Below are 27,871 nucleotides of genomic sequence, written 5' to 3' on the forward strand. Positions count from 1 at the left end.
GTTTTTTTGCTGCATAAAATACATCATATTAATCATGTAAGAGGTGAAAGGAATGTGACAGAAGGAGAAGGCACTCAGTGGGGTTGAAGGCGAATTGTGCTTTCGAGAAAATGATGTATTGTAACAGGTACAATGACATGTTCCTTCCAAATATCTTTGGCCTGGAAATTATAATAATTCCATATAGATTCTCTGTCCGTGACTGCTCTCTGCATGGCCTGTGCCCATCAGATCTTGTAAGACTTGTGGGATGGGCATACCTTTTTTTAGATATAAGTGATCTGTGCCATGGAAGCAACAAACAGTGTGAACTTGGATTAATCAATTATATAGCAAAAGTACAGTATATGAATTGTTATATATTAAAACTTCTTTTCCAGAAACAGGTTTGTAGTGTTTGACAGGTCTGCTGGTTTTTAACGTCCGTTCCCGAACTCACTGTGCTCCTGTCATCTTGCTAGTACTGTCCACATCTCTTCGATTCTCCACAGCAGCAGTCTATATGATGCAGATAGGAGATGGAAATGAAGAACTCACCTAAGGTCACACACTTAGACTGTGACTGGAGTGCATATTGAATATAAGCCATCTTAGCTATCATGTGTGACTTAGCCAAGCATGGTAGATACTTCTTATGCTACCAGAGCAGTACAAGCTGCAGAACACGTGCATAGTTTCCAGTTCATCTGCCAGTGAAATTCTTTAAAAATATTTTTCTGCTGAGCGTGGTGTGTGCCTTTAATCCCAGCACTTGGAAGGCAGAGCCAGGTGGATCTCTTTGAGTTTGAGGCCAGCCTGGTCTACAAGAGCTAGTTCCAGGACAGTCTCCAAAGCTACAGAGAAAACCTGTCTCGAAGAACAACAACAAAATTGCTATATTAATTTCAAAAGAAACTTAATAATTACAGGTAAAGTAGCTTCTGGGTAAAACATGATCTTTGATATAAAACATTACAGTCTTTTATCTTGACATATTATCTCTGAAGACAAGTTACAGTACTTATTCTGGCATTTAGACTTAAAATATTAGATGATATTTAGTATTAAAGGGAATATCAGGATTAACATTGGGTCTTCCCACAGCTAATATTCAACTTGGATTGAATTGGAGTTTTAAATGGATTTCCTTGATATGTTATTTATCCATATTCAAAGGACTGTCATAAGTAATTATCGAATTCTTTTCAGTTAACTGTTAGTTGCCATTATTTTGCGCATAGTTGAGAGTTTTATAGACTTACATTATGAATGGTTACTTCCGCTAGAATGTATTTTTCCAGTACTGCTAAATGTTCAAAGTAGCCACCAGATTTCCAGTGAAGGGAAAGCCCTTCACATGGAGACCAAAGTACTGAAAAATTTAGGACAGGGTTTCCTCTTTGGCCAGAATCCAGCTCTTGCTATAGCTTCCCATATGTTTATAAGTACAGCATTTCTCTTAGCCTTTTTCCCCAGTATATTCCTTTCCTTGTAGGAGTTTTGTTTTCACTTTCTTTGTCTCTGGTGAGTTTGGCTTGGTAGCTCTCCTCAGTACTGCTTTATTTCTCCGTGTGCCTCTTTTCACTTTCTTATTTCTCAGTGGAACTTAGAAGCATTAAACACATCCTTCTAATAGTTAAATGAAAAATGAACCTTTTATGATGTGTAACTATTTAGCAGTTTTATGTCACTATACAGCTCTAAATATGTGAAGAAACGGTAAACTCCTGTTTCTACCATTGTTAAAAAAATAACATGACTTCTAACCTCTAAGCCCTTAAGATTTCTCTTCCCTCAAAATCAAGTCAGAAAGTTTGCAAATAATGTTAGCAATGCATTTTTAATAGTCTTTTTCCAAGGAAGCCAGTGGAGGGATGAGATGTAGTTGCATGTTTCCTCAGGCATTGTAAATTGCCATTCTCAAGGATGTAAGCAGCACACTGCTATTTTTAAGTATAGTAATTGATCAAATACATTTTCCTTTATGTTTAAGCCATTCTTTTATACAGTAGATTTATTTTGATAACCATAACTATTACCAACAACACAAGAAGAGGCAATTCAGTGTTCAAAAGATAAAATATTCACTTGTAATCAGTGAGAACCTGCCCAAGACCATGGTATTTAGAGTGAGGATTTCTGTCTCTTTGTTATTTGAATCTACTGTGGTGTTATTAGCATGTTTCATAGGACATAGTGCAGAGCTGCTCTGATCTTTAAATGTTAATGCTGTTTTCTTATCACTTTACTGTGTAGATACCCTTCATGAGACCCAACTCTGCCACAGCTCATCCTCGGAGGCAGTCCCGGAAACCTCTTTTATAAGTGTGATTTAAAAAATGTGGATAAAACTCTCAATAGAGCGTATAACTAAAGGAGAACAGTTATCTTGTCCTTCCCATAAACTTATCACTGTAAAAAAGTGCTTTTGCTTGTCAGGTTTGGATAGAATGTAATTGATTCATCTGTTATATGGGTAGACAGGCAGTTAATTTGCCTGTGGATTTTTTTCTTTTCCTTTTTTCTATTTTCTTCTTTCTCCCCTTCTCTTTTTTCTTTTCTTTCCTATTTCTTTTTTTTGTAACAATACTCAGAAACAGTTGGTGTACACAATATTAAAAACTACAGTGGGTAATGTCTTGTCAAAATTGTTTTAGTGGGTAAATGTCTTTCCCCCTTGTTTCTTTGGCACACGACGATACAGTATTTGGACTCAATGAAGACTGAAGGAAGCCAGTGGGACTTACATGCTCTGTGCTTCCCTGTGCTTGAACAATTACCTCCGTTATTTGTTTGTAAAAGGACAATGCTTGCCACTCATCTGCAAGTCTGTATCAACTTATTTGCTTCATGTATTCACACATGAAAGAAATTCTGCAGTGAGAACAACTCTAGATTCAAATTTAATATTATTCCTATTTGTGATATTCAGCAAAAGTGAGAGACTGGTGAAGAGTACAACTTTCCACTGTTGAGTAGTACAAAAGCACTTGCTATTAGCATGGACGTTTTATAATTAGAACTTAAGCTCAAGTAAACGTACCATCTGTGTTAGTCTGTAGGTACTCTTCTCAGAAGTTATCAGATTCATTCCTTATTGTTTTATTTGATACAAACTCTGTGTGCTCCATATAATTTTTAATTTTTTGAACTCAAATGTGAAGCTGGGAAATGAGGGAGATACAGAGCTTTTGAGTATACAACCCGCCTGCTGAGAGATCTTCACAGCACCTGTCTCCTCAGAGGTTTACTGAGCTTACCTTTGATCTTCACGCTTTACTGGCCCAGTTCTCAGTCAACGGCAGAAATACTTTGAATATTGTACCACTAAATCTTGAACTGATTTAGAAGAGACTGCTGAAGTTGAAATGCACATACACATGTAAATTGTCAAATTGTCTCTTGGAATTCCATTGTTTATCATTGTGGGTTTGGATCTTTCCAGATTTAGGGGCTTTTGGAATAGTTTAAACTGTAGGAATAGAATAGACAATGCTGTAGCTAGCCAATGTATGTGTAATTGTAAAATCGGTGTCTCTAGTAATCTGTAGTAATAGGAACCATATGATTGGATAAAATGTTTATTGCACATGTAGGAAATAATATATAAATATGCTATTAATTTATTGTTAGATCTTATGGCACTGGAGAAAATATCCATAATCATTAGGAAAAGCAATATGGTTTCTTTAAGTATAAGAAAGAACCAACTGTCATTACTTAATTTATGGAAAAGTTGATGAACTCCAGCAAATTTTATAAAAAATGACAGTGGCAGATTATCATTTTTCAAATGAACTGTGCTTTAGGCCAACTGTCTTTTAGTATAAGGCAAGAAAACGTTATTGGATTTTTTACATTTAGCATTTTCCCCCCTCTTATGGGTTTCTGGTTTTTTTTCCTGAGAAATCATAGGTAGTATAGTTACAATGACAGTGTTAATTGCAAGCTTTTTCACATTGGTTAAAATGTAAAAGGTCTAATTACCTTCTTCATATTTTAGTTTTCAGTGGTAGATTTTGGTCTTCCAAGTCTTGTAAACAACCCATGTTACATGTTTTTCACATGTTACAGATAGAAGTGGCACAGTTCCTACATGATAGATTCTTAAGAGTCTCCATCTTCTGAAAAGAATAGAATGAAATGTTTCCCTTAGTAAACAGTAGAAAGTTAACTTTTGCCCATTGCTATTAAAGTTGAAATTATTCTTTATCTAAGAAAATATTTCAAAGTGATTTATATCTTATAAATATGAATAAAAGGATAACAGCTCAGGTATTTGACAGTTATTTGCCACAGAATAGGAACTGGAAGAAGCATTGAAGTAGCAGGAAAGCTCTGGGAGAATACTTGCTTGGTAAAATGTGTATAAGCATGAGGACCAGTACTCGTGTGAACAGCCAGGTGTCAGGAGGCTCTCTGTGGCTTACTGATCAGACATTGTGCAGACTGGACAAGTATCAGGCAAATGAGAGACCCTAGCTCAAAACACATGGTTGACAATTCTGAAGCAGGAAGGCAAACCAGCACACACGCATGTGGGCACGCACACACACACACACGCACACACCAGGTTACCTACACAGTATTGGGAAGGAAATTAAATGCCTCTAAATACACAACGGATGATATGGTAGTGATGCATCAGAGTCACAGAAAGCATTAGTTGAGGCTTTGTTGGCTATCATCTTCTCATTGCCCTCCCGTTCCACCAGAACTCCTGTTCTCCCTGCCTCTCTGAAGTTTTTAATCCTGTAGTTTTCTGATACGATGCAAATATATGAATTTGTAACAGGTTCAAAATAATGTTGACTCAACTAGTCAGGGACATTACTTTGCCAATAATTAATGTAGTTATTTGTTTAAAATAGTCATATATTCAGTATTGATTAATAATGAGTATGGATGTCTTTAAGGGGCTCAGATATCTCAAAATATTTTTTTCCAGACAGTTTGTAGAAAAGTAATTTCTTCCCAAACACATAAGATGAAACTTTTTTTATTTTTAAAAATTCATTTAAATATTTATTTCACAAATAGAGCAGTACTGCATGCCCAAAATATCATTGACTTTTTGTTTTTTAGGATTATGTAGGATATGAAAATAATATTTAGCCTTAGCCTGTATTGAGATTTAAATTTAGATATTTATGCATCACTTATGTATCATTGTAGTTTGTGTTTCCTGAATGTTTATCCAATATTATATGTGACATAAAAATAGATGTCTGACAGAGAATATTTATTTTGTTGCCCTACTTTCTGGATTGTACATCCTATTTCTTAGTGAAACACTTTTTAAGCTCTCAAAGTTAAATAAACACACACATCATTGATACGTTTTACTTAACTCACGATATGGAAATATTTCACCAAAATCTGTTTAGGAATTCAGAAGGACTCTGTAATATATTAGAACATTAACAGTTTTCAAAATACTTTTAGCCTCTGAAATTATTTTTGGCTAGTGAAAACATATGGATAAATATTGACAAGATATATATGAAGGCAGAATTTATCCATATTTGGCGGAACCATTGCTTTGTAAATTTAGATAACAGTAAGGATTATAAAAAAAATCAGAGACTGGTTTTACAAGTGATTTTTTTTTTATTAAAAAAATGTAGGTTTCTTTCCTGTAGTGATCGCCCTAAGGTGTTGTTCAGCCCTGCCAGTGAGGTTGACTGCTATTCAGTACATAAGATGTAATGAAATTGAATGTTCACGCTGGGCTGGGTAAATAAAGTGAGGCCGACCCCTAGCCATTATCTCATTTACCTGATTTACATTGTAGATTCAGGATCTACACTATTGATTGGAGTATAATTAGTTAATTATGAACAGGGAATTACACAGTTATGTGGCGCTTGAACACAGCAGGTTATTGTGCTAAAATATTTCCAAGGGCATGACCAGATGTAGGTCAGTTTATTAAAGTACAAAGCAGACGTGTTTCAGGTATGGAAATGTCGAATCCTTCTCTCATGCTGTGAAGTGATACTTGGCCTTATTGTGTATTTTCATATGAATTACCTTGTTTCATGTTCTGTTTTTAGGTCTTATTGTTGTTGTTTTTTTAATTTTACTTTTAAAATTATAAGCTGGCTGTTGGCAGATATAGATAATTAATTGAATCCACTCTTTAAGTGATCTTGAATTAGGCTTTTCCTAAATAGTTTCAATTTGTCTATAGTAACCTGTAATGAAAAATTTTAGTCTATCCTACCACCCCCTCTTTCACTGTTGTCTGTGAGAGAAATTCCCAGTAGCATTAATGAAATAGGTTCACGTGTTCCACATTGGTATGAAATTTGTGAAATTATTTAAAATATATTTTCTAGTCAATTTGTATAGAAAATGCTTGTATAGTGGCTTACACTAAAATTGTTAAATGTTATAAAGGATAAAATATTGTAGTTATAAGTCTTATACCATTGATAGAATATAAGAGTTTTGTGACAGTTCATATTATTTAAATTTTTTAAGGGTCCTCAGTTTATATTCAACCTAGTAAGACATTTAATTGAAAGAATTAGTCCCTGTTCACTGAAATAACCTATCATTCATTGTAGTCGCTAAATTTGTGTTTGAATTGCTAGTAAGGTTTTATTTAAGCAGTGTTAATATTCAAGACTAATTGATAGGAAAGTCAGAACTCCTCACCCCATCTGTTCTCTTTATACTCTTATTTCTAAGTGAAAAATGTAATGTTACGTAGTTTTATAGATAGTTCTTTATCCAGCATTGTATAGACTAGGAAGGAATGCTGACTTGTTTAGGAGAGGCTGTTTGTTCATTTCCCAGCCTCCCAGACTCCCAAAATAATCACACAGAAACTTTATTATTTGAATCACTGCTTGGCCAATCACTTAAGCATATTGCTAGCTAGCTCTTATATCTTTGGTTAACCCCTTTCTATTATTTTGTACTTTACTATGAGGGTTGTGGCCTACTGGTAAGGTTCCAGTTGGCAGCTTGCATCTTTCCCCTTTGGCGGCTGCATGGTGTCTCCTGACTTCGAGGTCTTTCTCCCAGCATTCAGTTTAGTTTTCACGGTCTAGCTCTACTCTGCCAAGCCATTAACCAAAAGCTGCTTCTTTATTCATTAACCAATAAAAACAACATACATAAGCCACTGAGTACTGTGGTTATTAAAGTAAAAAGTGTCTACAATGATCAACACCAGTGTGATCCTACAACAGTACATCTCTTTTAAAGTCTGAGCCACCGATTTTGTTTCTTTCAAAGGCCAGTTTATCATGTAGTCTTAGATTGTTTGCTTAGGGGATGTACTCACTTATTTCCTCTAGTTATTTTCAAGTAGTTACTTAGTGTGTGCCCCAAATGAACTTATTAATTGGAAATTAAGAAAGTTAAATAAATCCTTTAGGGCAGTGGTCCTTAACCTTCCTAATGCTGTGACCAGCTGTATTGTTTTCATGTTGTGGTGACCTTCAATCATAAAATTATTTTTGTTGCTACTTTATAACTGTATTTTGCTACTGTTAAGAGTCATAATGTAAATATCTGTGTTTTCCAGTGGTCTTAGAGGAACCCTGTAAGAGGGTCATTTGGTTACAGAAGGGGTCATGACCCACAGGCTGAGAACCACTGCTTTAGAGCTTTGTCTGACTTGCCTTTAGGTGCAAGAGAAAATAAATCAGTTACATACTTTTGCTTGTTTCCACATTGTCAATAGTCACTCAACACCCAACTTAATGCTTGTGTGGATCTTAGCACTTATAAAGATCAATCATTTTCTCTGCTTTGTCTAGGGTGCTATACTTAATCATTATGCTAAGTAAGTATTTTAATACAAATAGAGCTGTGTTTCTTTAGTCTCTATGTTTTGCTAAATCAGTGTGTAAAAGACTATATAGAGCTTCTCTGTCATTAGTGTCTATATATGAAATATGAATGTAGTATGTAGGAAGTTGTATTTCATAGGTACGTAAGTAAATAGTTTTTGTTTTACATTATAAATTGGCTTTGTTTCATTTCATTAAGCTGTAAATTTTAGGATACTCTGTAGTCTAATGTTCACAATATTTATTAGACACTTTAAACATACTTTAAACATCAGGTTTATATTTTATTTAAAGATATGTTCTTCATATGCTAGTTTTATATTCTCTTTTCATGTTTAAGGTATTGACTTCTTTTTTATTAGAATGTGCTATTGGTATAATAATGTTTTGTTACATACACATTTGTTTTGTTTAATAAAGTATGTTGTGTTATATCACAATACTTTCGTGAGTCATTAACTTCCTTTGAAAACTTATTTTTATTCATTTATTTTGACAAATTAAGTATGTATTACTGTATTGCTATAATTGAAATGTTTTCAAGTACTTAATAGAAGTAGAAACTAAGTAAAATTGATAAGTAACTGTTTTTACCCTATTATAGTTTTCAGGGTGTAACCACTATAGACTTAGTTTTTGAGCTTTAAAAATATTTGAATTTTCTGTGTAGCCAAAATTGTGGTAAAGATTTCATAGTGACATGCATGTGATGTATAGTCTATTATTTTAGTCTTCTATTTTCTGTGTTTTGAGAATTTTAATGATGTCTCTGAAATTTATCAATGGCCTTTTAGTTAATGCAAATTCTACTAGATCTAACCTCTGATGTTTAGGTTATAATTGTTACCAGTACCTAAAATTATGATTTTATTTTCAGTTTAACAGAATTAATGATTTTTTTCTATATGCAAATAACTTGCAAAATTCCTTTGGATATCTTATATTTATTATTTACTTGGCAAACCTGTTAATTTCAAATGGGGTGTTTCTCTCTGTCTTTTTCTTTCTCTCTCTTGGATTTTGGTGGTTGCTAAGGGTAGAGACTACCGTTTTATGCTATTTAAACTTGGAGTTGCAGCTTTTACTTCCTGGTGAGTAAGCAAGGACCTTAGAGAACTATCCTAACACTCCCAGTTGTCCACCATCATGAAAAAGACGTCCTGAAATACCTGGATGAAGGTATCAGGAAGAATTAGGTCATCTCAAAAGAGCAAATGCTTCACAGCATCTTCTGAAAGAGCTACCAATACCAGAACAGGTATTGGATCATTTAAATTTTTGAATGTATTTTTAGATGCCTCATCTCAAACATTGTCAGTTTCACAGTCTTAATATTTTTGGTGGTCTGAATTCTGCATAAGACGTTTCTTTAAGAAAATTATTGTTGTAAAAAATATACTGATAATATTAGGAGACAATGGCTGGTAGTTTTTAAGCAAGTAAGAATTCTGAAAATTTGAATGTAAGGGATCAGGCAAAACAGCAGTTGAATGATACTTTAACTACACAAATTTGGCAGAGAAATGCAGTACCAACTGTAATTCCAACTGGTGATCCTAGTGTAGCAAACGAGGAGAAGATATTTTAAGTATTACAAATAATGATATAAACTTAATAATGGTATTCTTTATAAATGTCCCATAAATCAATGGTTAGTGGCATATTAGTCCCTGTATTAAAGCAGTTCTCCCTTTCTATCTACGGCTCTGGACCTTATCTTCAGCTTAGAAAAAGTCATACTTCAAAGGTTTCTGTATCCCAGTATTTAGTGGAATGGAAGTTTTAGCTTCTGAAATGTAAATTAGTTCAGTTGAGAAAGGAAGACCCTAAATTCTCTGGGCTTACTATGTGGTATTCTTATTTTACATTTGAAATTAGGTATATAATCTTATTTTTTAAATGCCAGAGCAACAGTATTTGAACATTTAAAATTCATAATTTATTTTTTTAAATTTCAAACAGTGGTATAATATATAGCATTTATTAGTTCTATATCATTTTATTTGCTTCTGTAAGTGAAATAACAGTAAATGTATAGTTAATTCCTTGAGTCTCAAAGGTTTGAGAAAAGTTTGTTCACTTGCTTCATTGCTAAGGAATGACTGGTGGAGAAATAATGTGTAAACAGTGGCAAGTAACTGTCTCACACTTGCTTGTGCCTCGATAGCTTGGCTCTTGAATCCTGAAATGGGTCCGTGAGAGGCTAGGTTTTTATAACATGGTAAGACATTTTTACTAAAAATACAGATTATCATTTACTTTATTGTGATCACTTCTTAAAGTTAGTTTTTTTCTTTCTGTCGTATATGCATATGATTAATTCCTTTCTGTATTTTCCCAATGCTTATTAAATAGGAATTCTATATTGTATTCAAGAAGTGTGCTTAATAAATTTCTTTCTTGGTGTTTTGCTTGTAAATTAATTGACTTTTGACACACTAGTGAAAATGAGTAATAAAGGGAATTCAATTGGTTAACAATAGTATTTCTTTTTAATCTAAAGCACAAAGAAAGTCAGGAATATACCCCTTCTGTAAGATATATACAACATGGTATTGGTTGTTAAATTTTAGTCTTATTATTCCAGTTGATGAAAAATTCTTTTTAAAAACACTGAAATAATACAGATTTTTCTTCATTGTCAGCAGGATGAGAGTGTCTGAAACGAAGAATAGGTATGGTAGTTTTCTTAGATTATGTACATCATATGAGGCAAGACACTATAAAAACAACACACATACCAGGTGTAAAGTATTTTTGGAAGTACTCGAGACACCAAGCGCACTGAGAAGTTGGCAAAAACTAGTAATATTCAGTTCTTGAAGTGGTTTCTTCTTGTATATTTAAATACTCTGTTACTTAACTTTGTACATTGTGTTAGCATGCTATAAATGACAGAAAGTTCATTTACAGTGTACTTTAACTTGGAAAAATACAGAAATGAAGTATAATTTGTATGAGAATTATAGCTTAGACTTCTGTAAACAGTTTGCTGGATAAATGGTTAATTCTATTAGTTCAAATTTGAATCTTTGATTGCTAGTATTTTGCAATATGATTACACATATATATTTATTCATATTTTAACCTTTCATATACTTTCAACATTTTGCTATCAGAATGTTCTGAGTGACAGTTGCCTTTTCAGTTTATGATTGCTTCATGTTCCTCTATGATATTTACTTCAGATTTAGATCACCTTTATTATAAACATTACTTTTAGAATCTCCTGAGTTAAGTGTTAAAGTAGTAATGTATAACACTTTGCCGTTTGTCTTTGAAAGAAATGTTTTCAATATTTAGATACACTGTGAATCTGCTTGCCCTACAGATGTGATGAATGCAGACTGTGCTACCATTTTGGCTGTTTAGATCCTCCTTTGAAAAAATCTCCTAAACAGACAGGCTATGGATGGATATGTCAGGAATGTGATTCTTCATCTTCTAAGGTAAGGCCGAAAGTCTTGAAGAAAAAAGGCTGGGTCCTTTCTCTTGACAACTTTTCTATATCACAACATCAACTTTCTAATTTTAAAAATGAAAAAGAAAACTATATTCAACACTACAAATTTCCTCTATAAAGTATTGAGCTGTTTTGTATGTTCTTTGTATTACTGAAGTGTATTAAATAATTTATAGTAGAATAATATTTCTGCTAATTGATTACTTTAAGACCATAGCAGGAAAAAATATTGTTAGGCAAAGGACTTAACAGTAGATTCCTATTTTATTTTGGAGATGATTGACCTTAACATAAAATAAATTTAGTAGGGTTATTTTGCAGACTTCTATCATTAAAAAAAAATCTAATTTAACCTAAATTTATTTTAGTTAAGTATAAAAGATAAAATTCATATAAGTTTAATAGTTTATCTTCTAAAATAAACTCTGAATTTCTTCTTCAAAATGCAATATTACCTTAAATTATGGCAGTTTATATTTTATTTTTTATTTGCTTCTTTACTGTGAGTGAAAGAATAGCCAGATTCTTGATCCTTGTACTAATTTTAAAAAAATCCTAAATATATTTGAATGAGGACATTCGGATCAACTGTGTGTTGCCAATATTATTATTTCATATAAAGATAATGAAAGTAAATGTTTATCGTAGTGTGACAGCAATACCTTTTTTTAAAAAATAAATTGAATCAATACAGGTTAACTCTCATGTTATCAAATCAGATCTTCTTGGGTTAGTCAAGATTTCTTTTAGCTTGAGACAGAGCCCTTCTGAAACTTTTGTCATAAGGTTCAAATTTTTGGTCACTTATGGATAGTATTATCATTAGTTAATGCTGTGTGCCTAAAAAAGCTATGTATTTTCTTCTGGCCTATGACTTGTGTTTCCCCTGCATTTCTACTTCCATCTACTTACTCAAACCAAATGCCCAGCATCATTCAGAAGCCTCCTCATCCTTACTTGACATGGTGATTCACCTCTGAGTCTTACAGGTGCCGCCTTCCTTCCTGGTGCCTAAATCCAGTGCCGTTTGTGTCTCGTATTCCAGTCCCTTCTGCGGTAGACAGCATCTGAAGAGCTGCCCAGACATACTGCTCTTTCATTGTGCCTTTCACTAGGGACCTCCAAATGAAGTGTGAAACAAAGTGACATTTAACTTAATTCTGTATAGCATTCTATTTTAATGTCGTGTCTGGATATATAATGTGCATAAAAAGTTTGAAATATTTCTAGACTCTAAAATTATGTTTGTAAAATTACAATTAACTTTTATACCAATTTTATCACAACTGACTTAGTTTTGGTAAGTTTACTTACCCTGTAGAGTAGTGAGGGTTTGTGTATGTGGGATTTAGCACTAAAGAATAGGTACATAAAATTAAATAACAAATATACTTAATGTTTTTAAAATTGGTGAATAAATTATTCATTTCATGAATATACTTAAATAATAAACGTCCTATAAAAAAGTAGTCTTTTCAAGATACAGTCACATCTCTGTCTTAAATCTTGTAGTGTTTAAATATTGTCCTATATTTGCAAATATAACCGTCAAAAATAAGAAAGCTTATATTGATGCATTTCCATCTAATCCTTAGTTTTACAAATTTTCCATCTCAGTAATGCTGTTTATTACAAATTGTCCTGATAGGATTATATATTTAATTATGTCTTCATATTTTCTCGTCACTGGTTATGGACTGTTCCTAAATTTTCCTTAACTCTCACACTTACCCATTTTTATTAAACATAGAGCATTTATTTTACATAATGCAGCTTACTAATGTTTTATTTGTATTATGCCTCTTCACTAAGAATATCACAGATACAGGGCTGGGGAGGTGGCTCAGTAGAGAGAGTGCATCGCTGTGCAGACAGCCCAGGGACACAGGCTCAGACCCCTGGGTAGGGCGAGTGCATTGCTGTGCAGACAGCCCAGGGACACAACCTCAGACCATCGGAATCTGCAGAAAGCCTAGCACTGGCAGAGCCCGAGACTGGCCAAACATTCTAACCAAAATAGTGAGTTCTGAAGTTTATGAGAAAGTCTGAGTGGTAGGGAAAGATGGATGACATCAAACTCTGGGCTTGACAGGTACATGCACTTACATGTGTGATGTATACTAGGCTTAGTATTGTGTTCTTAACAGTATTGCTCAGTCCTTCTGAGGCCATCATTGATAGAGATCTCAAAAGCTTTGTCTACTTACACACCCAAAATGAAGAGGATGGATCTGACATGGTTTAATGAACTTAAATATTTCTCTTTTTAACTTTTATTGATTTTGTTGAGCTGTACATTTTTCTCTGCTCCCCTCCCATACTCTCCCCTCCCCTTCAACCCTCTCCCATGGTCCCCATGCTTCCAATTTACTCAGGAGATCTTGTGTTTTTCTACTTCCCATGTAGATTAGATCTATGTGTGTCTCTCTTAGAAATATTTATTTTATAGTTATTTTTCCGGGTCTTATTATTCACTGATCCCACTGAAGATTGAGGTACAAGCACAGTGACTATGTCTGTTACTTTCCTGTCTTTTCATCCTTGTTCCAATTCTTTTTTAGAAACAGCTGTAGAGTTTACATGACAGGTTACCTGTCTTACCACGTACCACACTTATCTGCTTACCGTAAGATGAGCTGTCTTAAGAGTGGCAACTTCTCCTTCGTTCACTCTTAGTTTGTCTTCCTGGTGTGCTACACTTATGCATAGTTTAAATTGTATAACAGTAATAAATTCTGCACTTTCATGCATAGAAATTTCTTCTAAATTTCTTATGTTAGAGTTTCTCGAACCAATATCATTACATATGTGATACAGTTGGCATTTCTTGATGGTCATTTGACATTTGGAATGTCAAAGTAGGAGAAGTGCAGTTGTTCAGATGTTTGATTTTATACATTTTTTGCAATGAGCAATTAAAATTCCATAACTGATATATAAAAATAAAATATCAATGTATTCATTTTCAAGTGAAATAGTTTTGACATTTGTGCCTCTTTGGGAACTTAATAGAACAGTCTCCCCAAGGAGTATCTTGCCACAATACATTAAACAAGCACATTTAATTGAACTTAGTATATGGGAAATTTAATGTCTGAATTTTATGTATTGTGAAGATTTATGAAAAATATAAAATTAAAGTGATATATCCTTAAAAGTTCTTTTAAATTTAAAGCTTGTAACAGACCCATAAAAAAGGACTTTCTAATACTTTTAACTGTTCATTTGACCTCTAGAATTGCAAATGGATGTAGGTTGGATTTTAACTTTCTAACTTTAACATGGCTGAAAGAGAAATAAAACACCATTTCACCATCCTGATGTGGTTCTGGCATTTGGACACCGTGATTAGACCTTACTGAATGCTTCTCACTAATATTTGCTGAGTTTTGATTTACCTCTTCACCATTCAAGATATATAAAAATCTGTTAATGAGAGAGAGATAAAGAAAGAAGATAAAAAGAAAAAAAAGATTTTTTTAAAAAAAACAAAGCAATGTGAAATACTATTTTCCTGCTTCCTACTTTGCCTCTTTACGTGCCAAGTAGAGTTTTCTAGTTTCTTTCAGAGTTTCACATTAAGTATTATGAGGTTATGTATAACTTTACATGCAGAAATAGTGTGGGAGGGCCTTCTGTCTATGTGCTGCTTTTATTGCTTAATGATTAATAAATCTTTTTCGGTGAGTGGCTTAGCAGAATAGAGCTAGGCTGGAAAACTAAACTGAATACTGCAAGAAAGAAAGCAGAGTCAGACGCCATGGAGCCACCAGAGGATAAAGATACCAGCCGCCAACCAGAACCTTGCTGGTTAGGCCACGAGCCTCGTGGTAAAATATAAAATAATAGTAATGGATTAATTTAAGAAATAAGAGTGATATAGAACTATGCATAAGCTAATAGGCCAAGCAATGTTGTAATTAATATAGTTTCTGTGTGATTATTTCAGTTCTTTGCAGCCAGGAACAAACAAGCAGCCTCCTTACAACACAGAAAAATATCAATTTCTTTCTAGAGTTAAGAGGCATTGGTAGCTATCCTTATAACTAACATATTTTCAAACTAGGACATTGATGGTTCTCTTAACGACTAAATTACATACTATCCTATCATGTATTTTTCTAAATGTATTTTTCTGAAAGGTTGACTTTTTTACATCAGTAATTTATATTTTATATTAAATATAGAATGGTGATCCTCTAAATTACTTAACAGGTCATGATTTAAGCAGTGGTTTTTATCAGATCTTAATAGGAATCGTAGGAAAAAAATCTAAGTGATGTAAACATAAGAGGAAGCTCAGAAACTATTTTATTTAATTAAAAACATGTTGCTGTAACAGGTGATGAACATTTTCAAGACCATGAAAGCATATTAGTTCTTTTTCATTTCTTGAATCTTTAGCCAGAAGCTGAAATGAAAAGATAAAATACATTAAATTAAAAAGTAGTACCAACTAAAGATGGGTTTAAGACAATTTATCAGGGGCAGTGAGATTGCCCCCTTGGCGTCAAGGCACTGGGTATGCAAACCAGACAACATATCCTTAGGTTCTATCTTAGAATCCATGGAGAAAAAACAGACACTTGAGAAAGGATCTGTAATCTGTAATCCCGATATTCCTACAGTGAAATGGGAGGTAGGAAAAGGGAAGTCGCCTGGAAGCTCACAGGCCAGTTAGTTAGTGGTTCGCAGTGAGACCAGCATAGCAAGGTAGGAGAGAGCCTACTCCTGAAAGCTGCCCTCTGATTTCTACCCTCAGACCCTGACTGGAGCATGTGGCAGGGGGCCATTTCTTCCTAGTTTGTAGTTCAACTCAGAAACGATCTACAAAATATATTTACCTCTATATATTTATCCTATTTCTAGACTAATCAGCTAGAACAGAATTTCCCCCATTCCTGTACTTAAAAATACTTGAAACACATGCAATAAAGGATATGCTGTTGATATAGGCTCATTTGTCTAAGTTTCACTACTAGAATGGGAAGCTTTTTAATAAAAACTGTGTACTCCAGGTAGCATAGTAGCACATAACTTCAATCTCTACACTTGTTGGGCAAAGTCAGGATGGCCGTTCTCAGGCTTTCTACATGGATTAATTTGGCCTTATCCTTTTATTGCATGTTTCAGATAAAATATCCTAAAGTCTTTTTAGGATCTAATAATGTAAAGACTCAAATATTGTTTCATTGCAAATAAACATGTTTTGTAATAAAAGGAAGCATACCTTTTCACTAAGTGGGATTTGCTTTGGTCTTTTTGATATAGGGCAATAAACCTATCATCACAGATAAAACAAAGATGGCCTGCAAGGCCCCGTCTTTAGCGGCACAGCACCTGCACTAAGGCAGTTGCTGACTGACAGTGTGGTAGGTTTATTAACTATCAAACTTGGAGGAAAATAATAGATCTAAAATAGATTTCAGTGGGAAAAATAATCCTGTATTTTAGCTGAGTTAAGTTTATAGTTTTTCCTAGTTTTGGGGTTGGAATCAAACCAAAGCTGGTCATATTATATTCAGTCTCTGCGAAGACATTCTGATTTTGCAGGATTAGCTGTTTTCTGTGCATACTGGAATAATTTTATAGTTTTTCTTATTTGACTATTAATTTTCCTTTGCAGTAAAATTTCCTTTCCTATTTTTTGTTTATTTTTAAGATTATATTTTAATTACATTTCTCCCTTCTCTTTTTTCCCCATCCAAACCCTCCCATTAACCTTCACATCATCTCTTTTTCAAATTCATGGCCCCTTTTTTCATCAGTTGTTACTGTATTCATATATACATTTCTGGATATATTTATCTTTTCATATGTATGTTTTTAGGACTGGCCTTCTGGCACTGGACAACCAGTTGGTGTGATTTTTGTCTAGGGAGGATTACCTCTCCCACTTCCCACTCTGTTCCGTTGTCTGTAGGTCTTTGGTAGGATTGAGGCCTCGTAGATTTTCTTCACTGTTCAGTTTGGCAGTCATAATTTTTCTTATTTTCAAATAAGACCTTATTTGTAAATGAACTAAATACTTATATAATGTCATTCTGGCTCAATTGGGTTAGCTTGTGGTATTGTGTTAAATCATTTGTTCCTGAGTCATAGTGTGAAATTTTCATCCCACCTATAAAAAGTCAGATAATAGGCCCCATCTTTTGTCAGCTAAAACTATATTTATAATGTTTTCATTCTATTCTGTTCACATCTGTGTCCTAGCTCATTGACATTTTTCTGATATCAGATATCCATAAATTATAGGTTAGATGTGTTGTTCCTTTATTTCCTTAGGACTTTTTTGTATGCTCAACCTAATCTCTGATCATTGAAGATGCAAGCTCAGTGTTTTCTCCAATGATTCTTTTAAAGGTTTATGTTAGGGTTGCACCTGCATTGAAATTATGGCTTTATTAAATGTATCTTAAATAATAGCTACATATGATTATCTGCTTCATTGGTTTGAGACTCTTTACAGTATGCTTATAGAGGTGATTTTCTTTCTTTTTTTTCTTATAAACATTTTGAAAACTTCAAGGTGCATCAAGGCATTTTTGTCAGCAGTATGTTCTTTTCTCGGTTCCTTTCTTTTTTCTTTCATTTTCTTTGTGGGAGGGTATTGTTTGTTGTTTCCTCTGAGAGATGACCATATATAGCTAGGTGACCTTAAACTCATATGTAGTTGAATATGACCTTTTACCATCTGCTCTTTCCTTCTCTACCTTCGGAAAGCTGGGTTTATAGGCACTTACCTGTCATATGCAACCATTTCTGAGCCAGTTCTGAGTCCTTAAAAGGTTTACTATACTTTCAACTTTTAAAATCAAATAATATTTTTGTTATGTTTTTAAGTTAGAATTATAAATTCAGGTTATTAGTGGTGTTTATAAATCTGTTCTCAAGATGTTTAGGTAGCATGTAGCAAGTTGTGAGTATAAGGTATTAGGTTTTATTTTATCGTGTTAATGTAATTAGGCAGCTGCAAAAGCCCACTAGCACAAAATGCTCCTTAATAAGTCAGTTAATATGTGGGGAAGTGCTTAGTCTTATTGCAACTTGATATGCCTTGTTTTGTTGATACTCTGGGAGACCTGCCCTTTTCTAAACAGAAATGTAAGAGGAGTGTATTGGGGGAGGAGCAGGGTGGGAGGGACTGGGAGGAGAGGAGGGAGGTGGTGTAAAATGATAAATAAGTTTATTTATTTAAAAATAAAGGAGACTCAGGGTCACAACAGTGGCGTTGTTTTGCTGTGGTGGAGGAATCTTGTGGGAGATGGCATCGCAGAAGCAGGAACGTACTAGAGAGAGATCTGTGAAGAGATCAGAAGCTGGAGACTCTAGAGTCAGCCTTACTCTTTTATAGCGATCTTCTCATGAGAGCTCGCAAGGATGAGAGAACGAACGGCATAACCTACGTCTGGGAGCTGTGCACTCAGCGGCCTAAAGACCTGAAACCTTGGTTGTTGGAATACTCTAACACTGCCAAGCATGCGGCATAGGGACCTTTAGATGAGAAAAAAAATCATGTCTAAACCATAGTAGCCATCTTAAATCCTAGTTTATAATCCTCAGGACGACACTGAATTTCTTGTATGCTTCTTCTGTAAGGCTATTCGTTTTTGGCATTCAGCAAGGATTTCTTGGCCCTGCCATCATTTGTGCCCAGGTTATCTTTACAGGCTAGACTGGAAATTTCTATGGCGGGGTATTTCTCTACTCCCTCAAAGACAAAGAGCCAGGTGTTAAATATACCTTTTAAAATATTTTAACTGTCTGCTTCTCCACAGTCCTGCTTCCAGCTTAGCTATTCTTTCAATTACTTTTAATGCTTACTTTTGCCAAAAGGGAGGATGTAAGTAATCAGGGTCCTGGATTGTGCTTTAGGGGCCTGCGGCTATTTATTGGTGCACAGAAGATGTCTGGTGTATAAATCTGCGCCAGCCATGACCCAAATAGGCAGAAAAGATAAAAGAGAGGAAAATATCTATTCAACATATTTAAAAATCATGTCTTTAGAATCATTTCTGTTTTTACCTAGTTTACTCAGCATTTCTGTTAATATATATATAACTTGATTATAGCAAATACTTTTAAAATGGAAATTTAATTTTTTTACTCCTGAGGTGAAGAATACCAAGTTTGTCTAAAGGCACATAATTAACCTAGGAGGACAATGTTTTCTGCAGAAAATTGTACAGGAAGCTGTAGTCCATTTATGTGTTCTGGTTTTTCCTTGTCTTTGTAGACACGCTGTATGTTTACCATGTGTCACAGAATTTGTTGGTTAAAAATCTACATATTATTCTTAACTGTGCAAAACCTTCTCTTTTATGTTGGAATATAGTAAGACAATTACATATAAATCTTGACCCTGTAAATTTATTCTATAGCATTTCTGTGAAATACTATCTAGCTGCCATAGTTTCCTTCAAATGTTTATTATCCATTATTTGTTTTTAATTATTGGAGCTGATCTCAATGCTCTTGTCCCTCGCTTCCTGCTGTACTTTATTTGTACCTTCTAATTCCCATGTAATTTTTAAAATCTACTATCATAGTTATATACACATGTGTTTTTTTATCAGTGCCTAGGAAATTCCAGTCATGAATTAGAATTTAAAATCTTTGCTATAGTTGGGCTAAATCATATGAAAAAGATTTCTTGGAAAAATTTTCTAAACAACTTAAGATGAGTAGTCCACCAGTGAACTAGCTAATTTCTAATTTGTTTAGGAACTTTCATGATAGTTCTTTTCACTTTCTGTGCATGCAGGTGCTTGTGTGTGTGCAAGTGTATGTGTGTAAATATGTATGTACATTGTAAACGCCAGAGGACAGCCTCACGTATCCATTCCTTGGGAGTCTTGTACCTTCTTTTTTGAGCAATCTCTCATTTGTACTGGAGTTTGCCAAACAAACTAGGCTGCCCCGCCCCCGCCTCGGCCCCAGCTAGTTCGCTTACATGTTTCCACTCCTAAGCAGGGATTGCATGCCCTGCAGGCTTTTAAAGTGATAATTGTTTAATATATTTTGTTAGCTACAACTTGATTGTATGGAATAATAAAACCTGCTCTTTCTTTTTAGAATAATAAAGAGGGAAAGAAACTACTAAATGTATTTTATTGGCACTTATGCTTAAAGAATTAGAATATAATCTAGTCCAAATGCTTTAAATTTTTTTATTGATAAGAAAAAATAGCTTAGAAATCCCTGGTAACCACTGACTTACACAATCGTTAAAGGCAGAATGATGTCCAGGTCAGCGGTGGCCAGTGAGTACTCTGGCTGCCAACATTTATTCGTTGAGTCTATCAAGATCTTCAGAAGTAATGATATTGTTACTTGATAAATCTAATGATTATCAGGAAGTTCAGTGCTAAAGTATAGACCTGTGGAATCATTTTGTGAAGCTCCCACTTACAGAAGGAAACATGCCAGTGTCAGGTAGAGTGGCACAAAGCTAAGTAGATCCTGACAGAGACAGAAACCTTTTCCATGTTCTATGAGTAGCCACACAAAACTGTGATTGTCACTGATAGGGAACTCACCCTAAATTCACTTGGTGGCCCCTCTGGTCTCCCACCTTGGTTTTATTCTGCATTACTTAGTTTGGTTTTGTTATTGTAGCTTGGGTTTTTGAAATAGGGTCTCATATTGACCAACCTGGCCTCAAACTGAAATTTTGAATTGCTGATCTACCGTGACTGTCCCTCCCAAGTGTTGAGATTACAGGTGTGTAAACACTATGCCATCTTAGTGTGATGTATTATTTCTAAACAGTTTGTCTCTTGGATATGCTTCGTGCCCCTACACTAGTCAGTGTTCATGTTCAGTGATAACAGTGTCAGAACCAAACTGTTGAGAAATATGTGTAAGAGAGCAACTGAGGTCATTCATCTCTCTGGCTCAGTCTCCTCATGTTAAAATGGAGGATGTCTACTTTCTCAAGCTTTGTTTAGAGTCTAGGGAGAATGCGGGTTATGCTGATAAGTCTCTGGGTTCTCTCTGACTGCCCTTGTCCATAAGAAAACAAATGAAATGTTTTTTTCATTGAGATTAAGGTTGAAACATATACTGATAAGTTGTTTAATACTCGTGAAGCCCTGAGAGTGGCACTTCCTGTGTTTTTACAGGTTTTTTTATTTGAAAGTCATTTAAATTTATTTAAATATTACGTTGACTTAGCTATTATTGGAAATGCTCTTTGTCTTTTCTTTTTCCATTGTAACTCAAACTTTGTTAAGGAACAACAATTTTCTATGTTGGCAATGTTAAATGTAACCTTAGCTTTCAATTCATTGCTGCAGTTATATTTCCAGAGCCTGCTGTAGGAGATAAACCCATTGCAAATGAAGACAGCATTCATTTTCCTTCTACCTCAGGCCAGACAAAATTGATTGGGGTAATAAAATGACAGCACCTTGTAATATACTGAAGCCTCTTTAATTTGAAAACCAGTTCCAACCTGATTCCAAGCTTGTTTAAAGCTAATTTATGGCTTACATAATTTTCAGCTGGCTGACCAAGGTAAAGGATGATGTATGAAAATTGATAAGGAATTAACTTATGATACATTCAGATGTGTCTTGTTAAAGTCAGATGGTGCTAAAAACAGAAGGCAGAGAGAGGGAGACAGAAATAGTAAGCAGTGTTTTTTTATTATGTTGTAGGCAGCACCACTAACATTAATTTGTCGTCCTGTTTGTCATAACTAACTTCCTGTCTTTTCTTTGTAAAGTCTATTCTAGTTTGTGTGTTTTGTTTTTTAAATTCTTCATTTTTCATAACATTATGGTCAGTTTGATCAGGATGAACACAGCCAGCAGCTGTTAACGTCCACAGTGCCGAGACAGTATGGTCGGTGACGGTGAGGCTCTACAGAGCTCAGTCAGCCGTGTTTTCATGATGAGTGTCTTTCTCAGATCAGGCTGAAAGAATTTCGAGCTCTTCATATTTATATCAGCTTTGTAACTCTGTAGACTGTTTCATCTCTTTATTCTACTATATTTAATCATTGTTACTGACAAATAATAAATTCTCCTCGTCAAGTGCTCTGTATTATGATTGGGACCAGGTTTTCAGAATTGTTGTCAACATTCAGAACTGGAGAGTAAATGGTGTAAATAATTTACATGGTACCTCTGTTTTACCTTCTTTAAAAGACTGGGGAATTGGCATGGTTAGGATGCAGTGACTCATACCTGTAATCCTAAGACTCAGAGGACAAAGCAAGAGGATTACTGTGAGTTCCACTTCAGCAGGGGCTACAGAGTGACATCGTGGCTCAAGAAAATGAACAAAGCAACACCAGAACTCTTTAGTGGTGCAGCTGTCATTGTTAGCTGCTTGTGTTAGAGGTCACACACTACAGGTGTGCTGGGTGTTGACAATAAAGAAAATAGTAAATAAACCAGTGTGTGTAAGGTATTAGCTGTGGGGTTGGAGAAATTCTTAGGTTTCTGCATTAAAAGTTGCCTCAACCTGCCTTAAATTATTGTATTTAGTCATGCCTAACCTTGTACACAGCATTGTAATAAAATAGTTAAGGTTTATATATTTTTATATGTGAAGTTCAGTTCTACAAACAATGCACAAATGGATCATAAGAATCTGTAGCAATAAAATTTCAGAGGAGAATATTTAAGAAACGTTTGAGGTGATAACAGAAGAAAAAAAACCAGGTAAGAAACACCGGCCTAAATAACCTTGATCTTGATATTTTCCTTCATATTACCTTGTTAATATTTCCTTAATATTTAGGTGTTAAACTGTTTTTTTTTTCCCCCTAAGCCAGTTTTGTGTTCTGTACAGAGTGGGCATAGGAATAATTGAGAAGTGAATAATAGATTCATTTGTTACTATTGTCTGCTGCTTTTTATTGGGATAATGACCTATACATGCTTGGAGAGGTAATTCCCACTGATGATGGTTTCAGTTTATAATTTTTTGATATTATGGCAGTGTGAAATAGTTATACATTTAGTATAAACCTTACTTAGAACTGTGAAATTTGACCTCTTACTGGGGTGACAGTCTATACAACACTGTCTTGATGCTAGGCAGAGGGAGCAAGCAGCTGGCAGCCGCCACTCATCCACATTAACCTGAACCAGAGATAGTCTTCAGTGTGCTGTGCTCCTGAACTTCAGTGTTCAGTCAGTAGATTTGGTGTATTGGTACATTTTTGACAATGAATTTATTAAGTTCTTAGAGGAAAAACTATACTATACAACAGTCCACAGATGCCAAATAAGGTTTCAGATCACTTTGTAATTATTGAAAACTCAACATTTTGTCAACCATGTGACACATCCATACAAAGAGACCAACCCTTGGCAGGATTCTCTTTATAACATTCTTTTCATAGGGGATCTATGGGAATTTTTGAAATAATAGGAACTTGGAACTTACCAATAGCCTTCCAGGTTATGTTTGTCTTTCACATATTTCTGGAGTATAATCTGTGACAGACATACCTCACCACCTTTATTTTATCCAGCTTTGAGTTGTAAAGCTTCAAAAACTGAGTCAGGCAGATTCTTTCCTTTTGAGCAACTTTATCTCATTAGAAACAAAATAAGTTCAAAACATGGAAGACTTAACACTATTTCTTTTCAGTCAAGCTTTATGATATTGTAGAGATACAGAGGTAAACCAGTTATATAATAATCAAAGCAAATAAATGTTTAACAGAATGAAATGTAACAGCAGTATTTCATAACATACACCGCAAACTCATTTCTATGCTAAATTTTTAATTGCTAAAACATTTTCATTGTAGTTTTATCATAGTCTCCAAAAAAAAAGATATGTACTGTTGGGTTTTGTTTGTTTGATGAAGTCCTATGCATCCAAGGCTGACTTTAAGTTCACCCTGAAGCCTAAACTGACCCTGAGCTTGCCATGTGCAGGCTGGTCTTTCTGTGATCCTTCTAAGCCAGGGTCAGTACTGGGATGGCAGATGTGACCAGCCCCAGCCTACCCTGGCCATATTTTTATTGATTTTACCTTCTTTGACAATCTACAGGCTTCAATCCTGAATTTTACATTCAGCCTCATTTTCATTGGGTTTATTGCCACAAAAATTTAAGCTAATACTGCTTTTGAGATCGTTTTTTCAGTTTTACTTCTTTTTAACTAAATTTCGAAACCCATGATTTTAGTGAGCTTGGAATCAAAGCACCCATCCAGGCACACATAAATGATTGTTATTTTCCCTTTGTAATTTAGTCTCTTAAGAAATATGTGTCTAAAACAAAGGTGTATTTTTCCTTCACTCTGAATTTTTTAAAGTTTCATAAAAGTGAAGTTCTAGAGGTATTCTTTGTTTTTTTTTTTCAGGGAAAAGAGAATATAAAAGGTAACATTGCTGATTTTATGTATACGCTAATACACACACACCATACACACACACACACACACACACACACACACACACACATATATATATATATAACACATGAGAAAAGTTTTCCATAGAATATGGATTAGCTCATTGTTCCTAGTAGGGTATTAATGTATCATTGTGAACAGAAAGTCACAAAACCGTACTTGTTTATATTTTGATACATGGTATAGGCACACTGGAATTTACCCTTCTCATCCTTCCTGCGTTCAACTTCAGCTGTTCTGTATCACCTTTAAGCAAATACTCACAACTTACTACATCCACATAGTTGTCAAGACTGGGACGTGCTGGCTATTTGAGTACAGTTTACATATTTTTCATGGGTTTCTGTGTATTTTAATTTAGACTGACTGATCATAGGTCTACATGTTTTTATGGGTTTCTGTGCATGTTAATCTAGACTGATCATAGGTCTACATGTTTTTATGGGTTTCTGTGCATGTTAATCTAGACTGGCTGATCATAATCTACGTTTTTCATGGGTTTCTGTACATGTTAATAGAGACACAGAATGAAGTAGTCATAATCTAGGGAAAACTAAAACTTCTTTTGTTATACATTTTGTGTAGGTAGATTTTTCATTTTATTGTTTGGGATATGTCAGTATAGTAAATCATTTTTATTGGTTTGATACAAAATAAGATATTCAATTTTCCTTGCTTGTAGTTCACCAAAACCTGATTGGCTATATGGTTGCCACAGGAAGAACAGATTTTATCATTTGAAATTAGTTTCATGTTGCATCAGTGCAGTATACAAATCTCTACCTAATTATTAGTATTTTCATGTTTTGATTTTTAAACCTAGTTTGTACTTTTTTGTTTTTAGCCCTTAAATTTTTAAATATTTATTTCTAACCTCTTTATTTGATACAGTTTTTTTTTTACTTCCACTACTTTGTTTTTCTCTGTTGCCTGCCAGAATTGAAAATGATGCTTCATGAAAGGAAAAGCAAAAATCCTAAGTCCCAGTTCATTTTCCTTAAGGTGACCCACTGTGAGAATTACTTACTAATTTTAAAGGGTAATAGTTGTAATATTTAAAGAGCAGAAATGGTGAAGTTTCTCTGAATTCCCACTCTACTTCTCTATCCTTGGTGTATAGGAGGGCTACTGATTTTTCTGAGTTGATCTTGTAGTCTTCCACTTCACTGAAGTTATTTATCAGCTGAGGGCTCTACTGATTTGTGGTTTGGATTTGAGGTTTTCTGGTAACTAGTGATGTCAACCATTTTTCACATATGTCTTGGATGTTTTTATGTCTTTTCAAAGAAATATTTGTTTGGGTCCCTGCATGATAGTTTCCTGTCAACTTGAAACAAGCTGAAGTCGTTTGAGAGGAGAGAGGCTCAATTGAGAAAATGCCCTTTAGGAGATCAGGGCTGCAGGCAAGCTTGTAGGATGGTTGGTGGGGAAGGACCAGGACATTGTTGCTGGGGTCAGCTGGGCAGGCAGTCCTGGGGTCTATAAGAAAGCAGGCTAAGAAAACCATGAGGAGCAAGCAGGAAGCAGCACTTACCCACAGCCTCTCCATCGGCTCCTGTCTTCAGGCTCCTGTTGTGTGTGAGTTCCTACACTTTTGATGGTGAATTGTTATAGGCAACTGTGACTGAAATAAACCCTTCCTCCCCAAGTTGCTTTTGGTCATGATGTTTCATCCCAGCAATAGTAACCCTAAATAAAACAAAGTCCTTTGTCAAAAAAAAAAAAGAGCAGAAATGGCAAGTATAAAGTAGATATTTAAGCAATAGGTTTACTGACTATTAATTTTCAGTTTAGAGGTGTTGGTGTCATACTACATTATTACTGAATTTTTCCAATATATGCATTAGACATTAATTGTTTATTAATAAAACTTGGGAAACAAATACATAATACCCCAAGTACATAAAACTGCAAATTTTTAGTTTTCTAGCCATCTTTAGCCTCCTTGTATTTTCAAGCCAGTAGCAGTACTCAATGACCTTTTCTGTTCTTAAAGTGGTGTACTAGCCTCTATTCAGTACGCCATGATGGATCATTTTTATCTGCATCTGGCATCTGCTCTGTTTATATAGAATAAATATTTATGTTTTCTCAGTTTTCAGGGCTAGAAGATTCAGATAGAATAGGTTTGAGGTATCAGCTATAATTCATTGCCTGAAAAAAAAGCGCTAATACTGATTCTGTGTGGAGAAGAAAACCATATAAATCATCTCACCTGCAAGTTTATAACTGAGATAGCATCACCAGTTCTTTCTTGAGAGGACATCTTTAAAGAAGGAAAGCACTGAAATAGTTAATGGTTCATGGTTTTCTGCATAAGTTCTCTGAACAGACTGTTATCTTGTTTACCATAGTGATAACATTGCCTACTGACCTAATGCCAAGCTGATCAAGTGTATGAGTTTGAAAATCCTCAGTGCCTTTACCCTCACTCCAGAAAGTGCATCCCTATCACTTCATTACGTGTACGTTCCTGTTGGGCAGCTAGATGTCTATACAGAATATGAGCATAACTATATTATTACTTAACCCATACTTCTTAAAGACTTAGGAATAACGGCTCAGTTGTTTTGGAAATATTCACCTTGTATTGAGGTTTTAGTTTGCATTCCTTGACTGTGGCTTTATATTGGCTTCTCTGGCCATAAAACACAATTTTACTGAACTGTGGTATGTGAATTAAAATACATTCCTATGTAACTTTTTAAAGAGAGCATGCTGTAATTATTTGCAAATAAATTATATACAGTTTAATAGGTTCTCTGTAATAACCATAAACATTAATTTGTTATAATTTTTTATATTCCTTATTTATGGTTTTAAATTAAGTGGCAGATTACTTTCAAAACTGGGTTTTGATGTATTATTTTGTTCAGATTGTGTAGGTAACACATGATCACTTTAAATGATTTGTACAATGAGGTGAACAAGTCAAAATCTGTCTCCCAGAGGCTACTGCTGCTGTGGCTTGACTGTCCTCCAAGTGCCATGTGTTAGGACCTTAATCCTGAGTGTCATGGTAGAGCTGCCGGTGATTATGAGGAATCTGCCTCCACCAGTGAATTAATATTACCATTGAATATGTGGGATTTTGTGAGAAGGGCCCTGTTATAAAATTGTTAAGACTGCATTGCTCTTATACACTCTGATATGGAATATCATAGCAGGGTTGCCTCTGAAAATAGTCTAGAACCAAGAAATAAAATCATGGAAGAACCCAAGATAGTTCATATTCCTC

General features: G+C 34.6%; 1 protein-coding gene across 4 annotated transcripts in view; it reads left to right on the forward strand.

The window, feature by feature from the left end:
* Positions 1-27,871, forward strand: part of Phf14 (PHD finger protein 14) — a 135,735-nt gene that overhangs the window by 93,705 nt on the left and 14,159 nt on the right. For 3 of the 4 annotated variants that reach the window (XM_048448966.3, XM_087901812.1, XM_087901813.1), the window contains one exon: positions 11,119-11,236. In XM_048448966.3, coding sequence (XP_048304923.3) covers positions 11,119-11,236 — 118 coding nt within the window. Of the gene's footprint in view, positions 1-2,235; positions 10,193-11,118; positions 11,237-27,871 lie in introns of those variants that run through there. The other variant, XM_048448967.3, reaches the window with a different exon arrangement.

Source organism: Myodes glareolus, chromosome 25 (assembly GCF_982192425.1).
Source record: "Myodes glareolus chromosome 25, mMyoGla1.1, whole genome shotgun sequence".
In the NCBI taxonomy this organism is placed as follows: Eukaryota; Metazoa; Chordata; class Mammalia; order Rodentia; family Cricetidae; genus Myodes; species Myodes glareolus.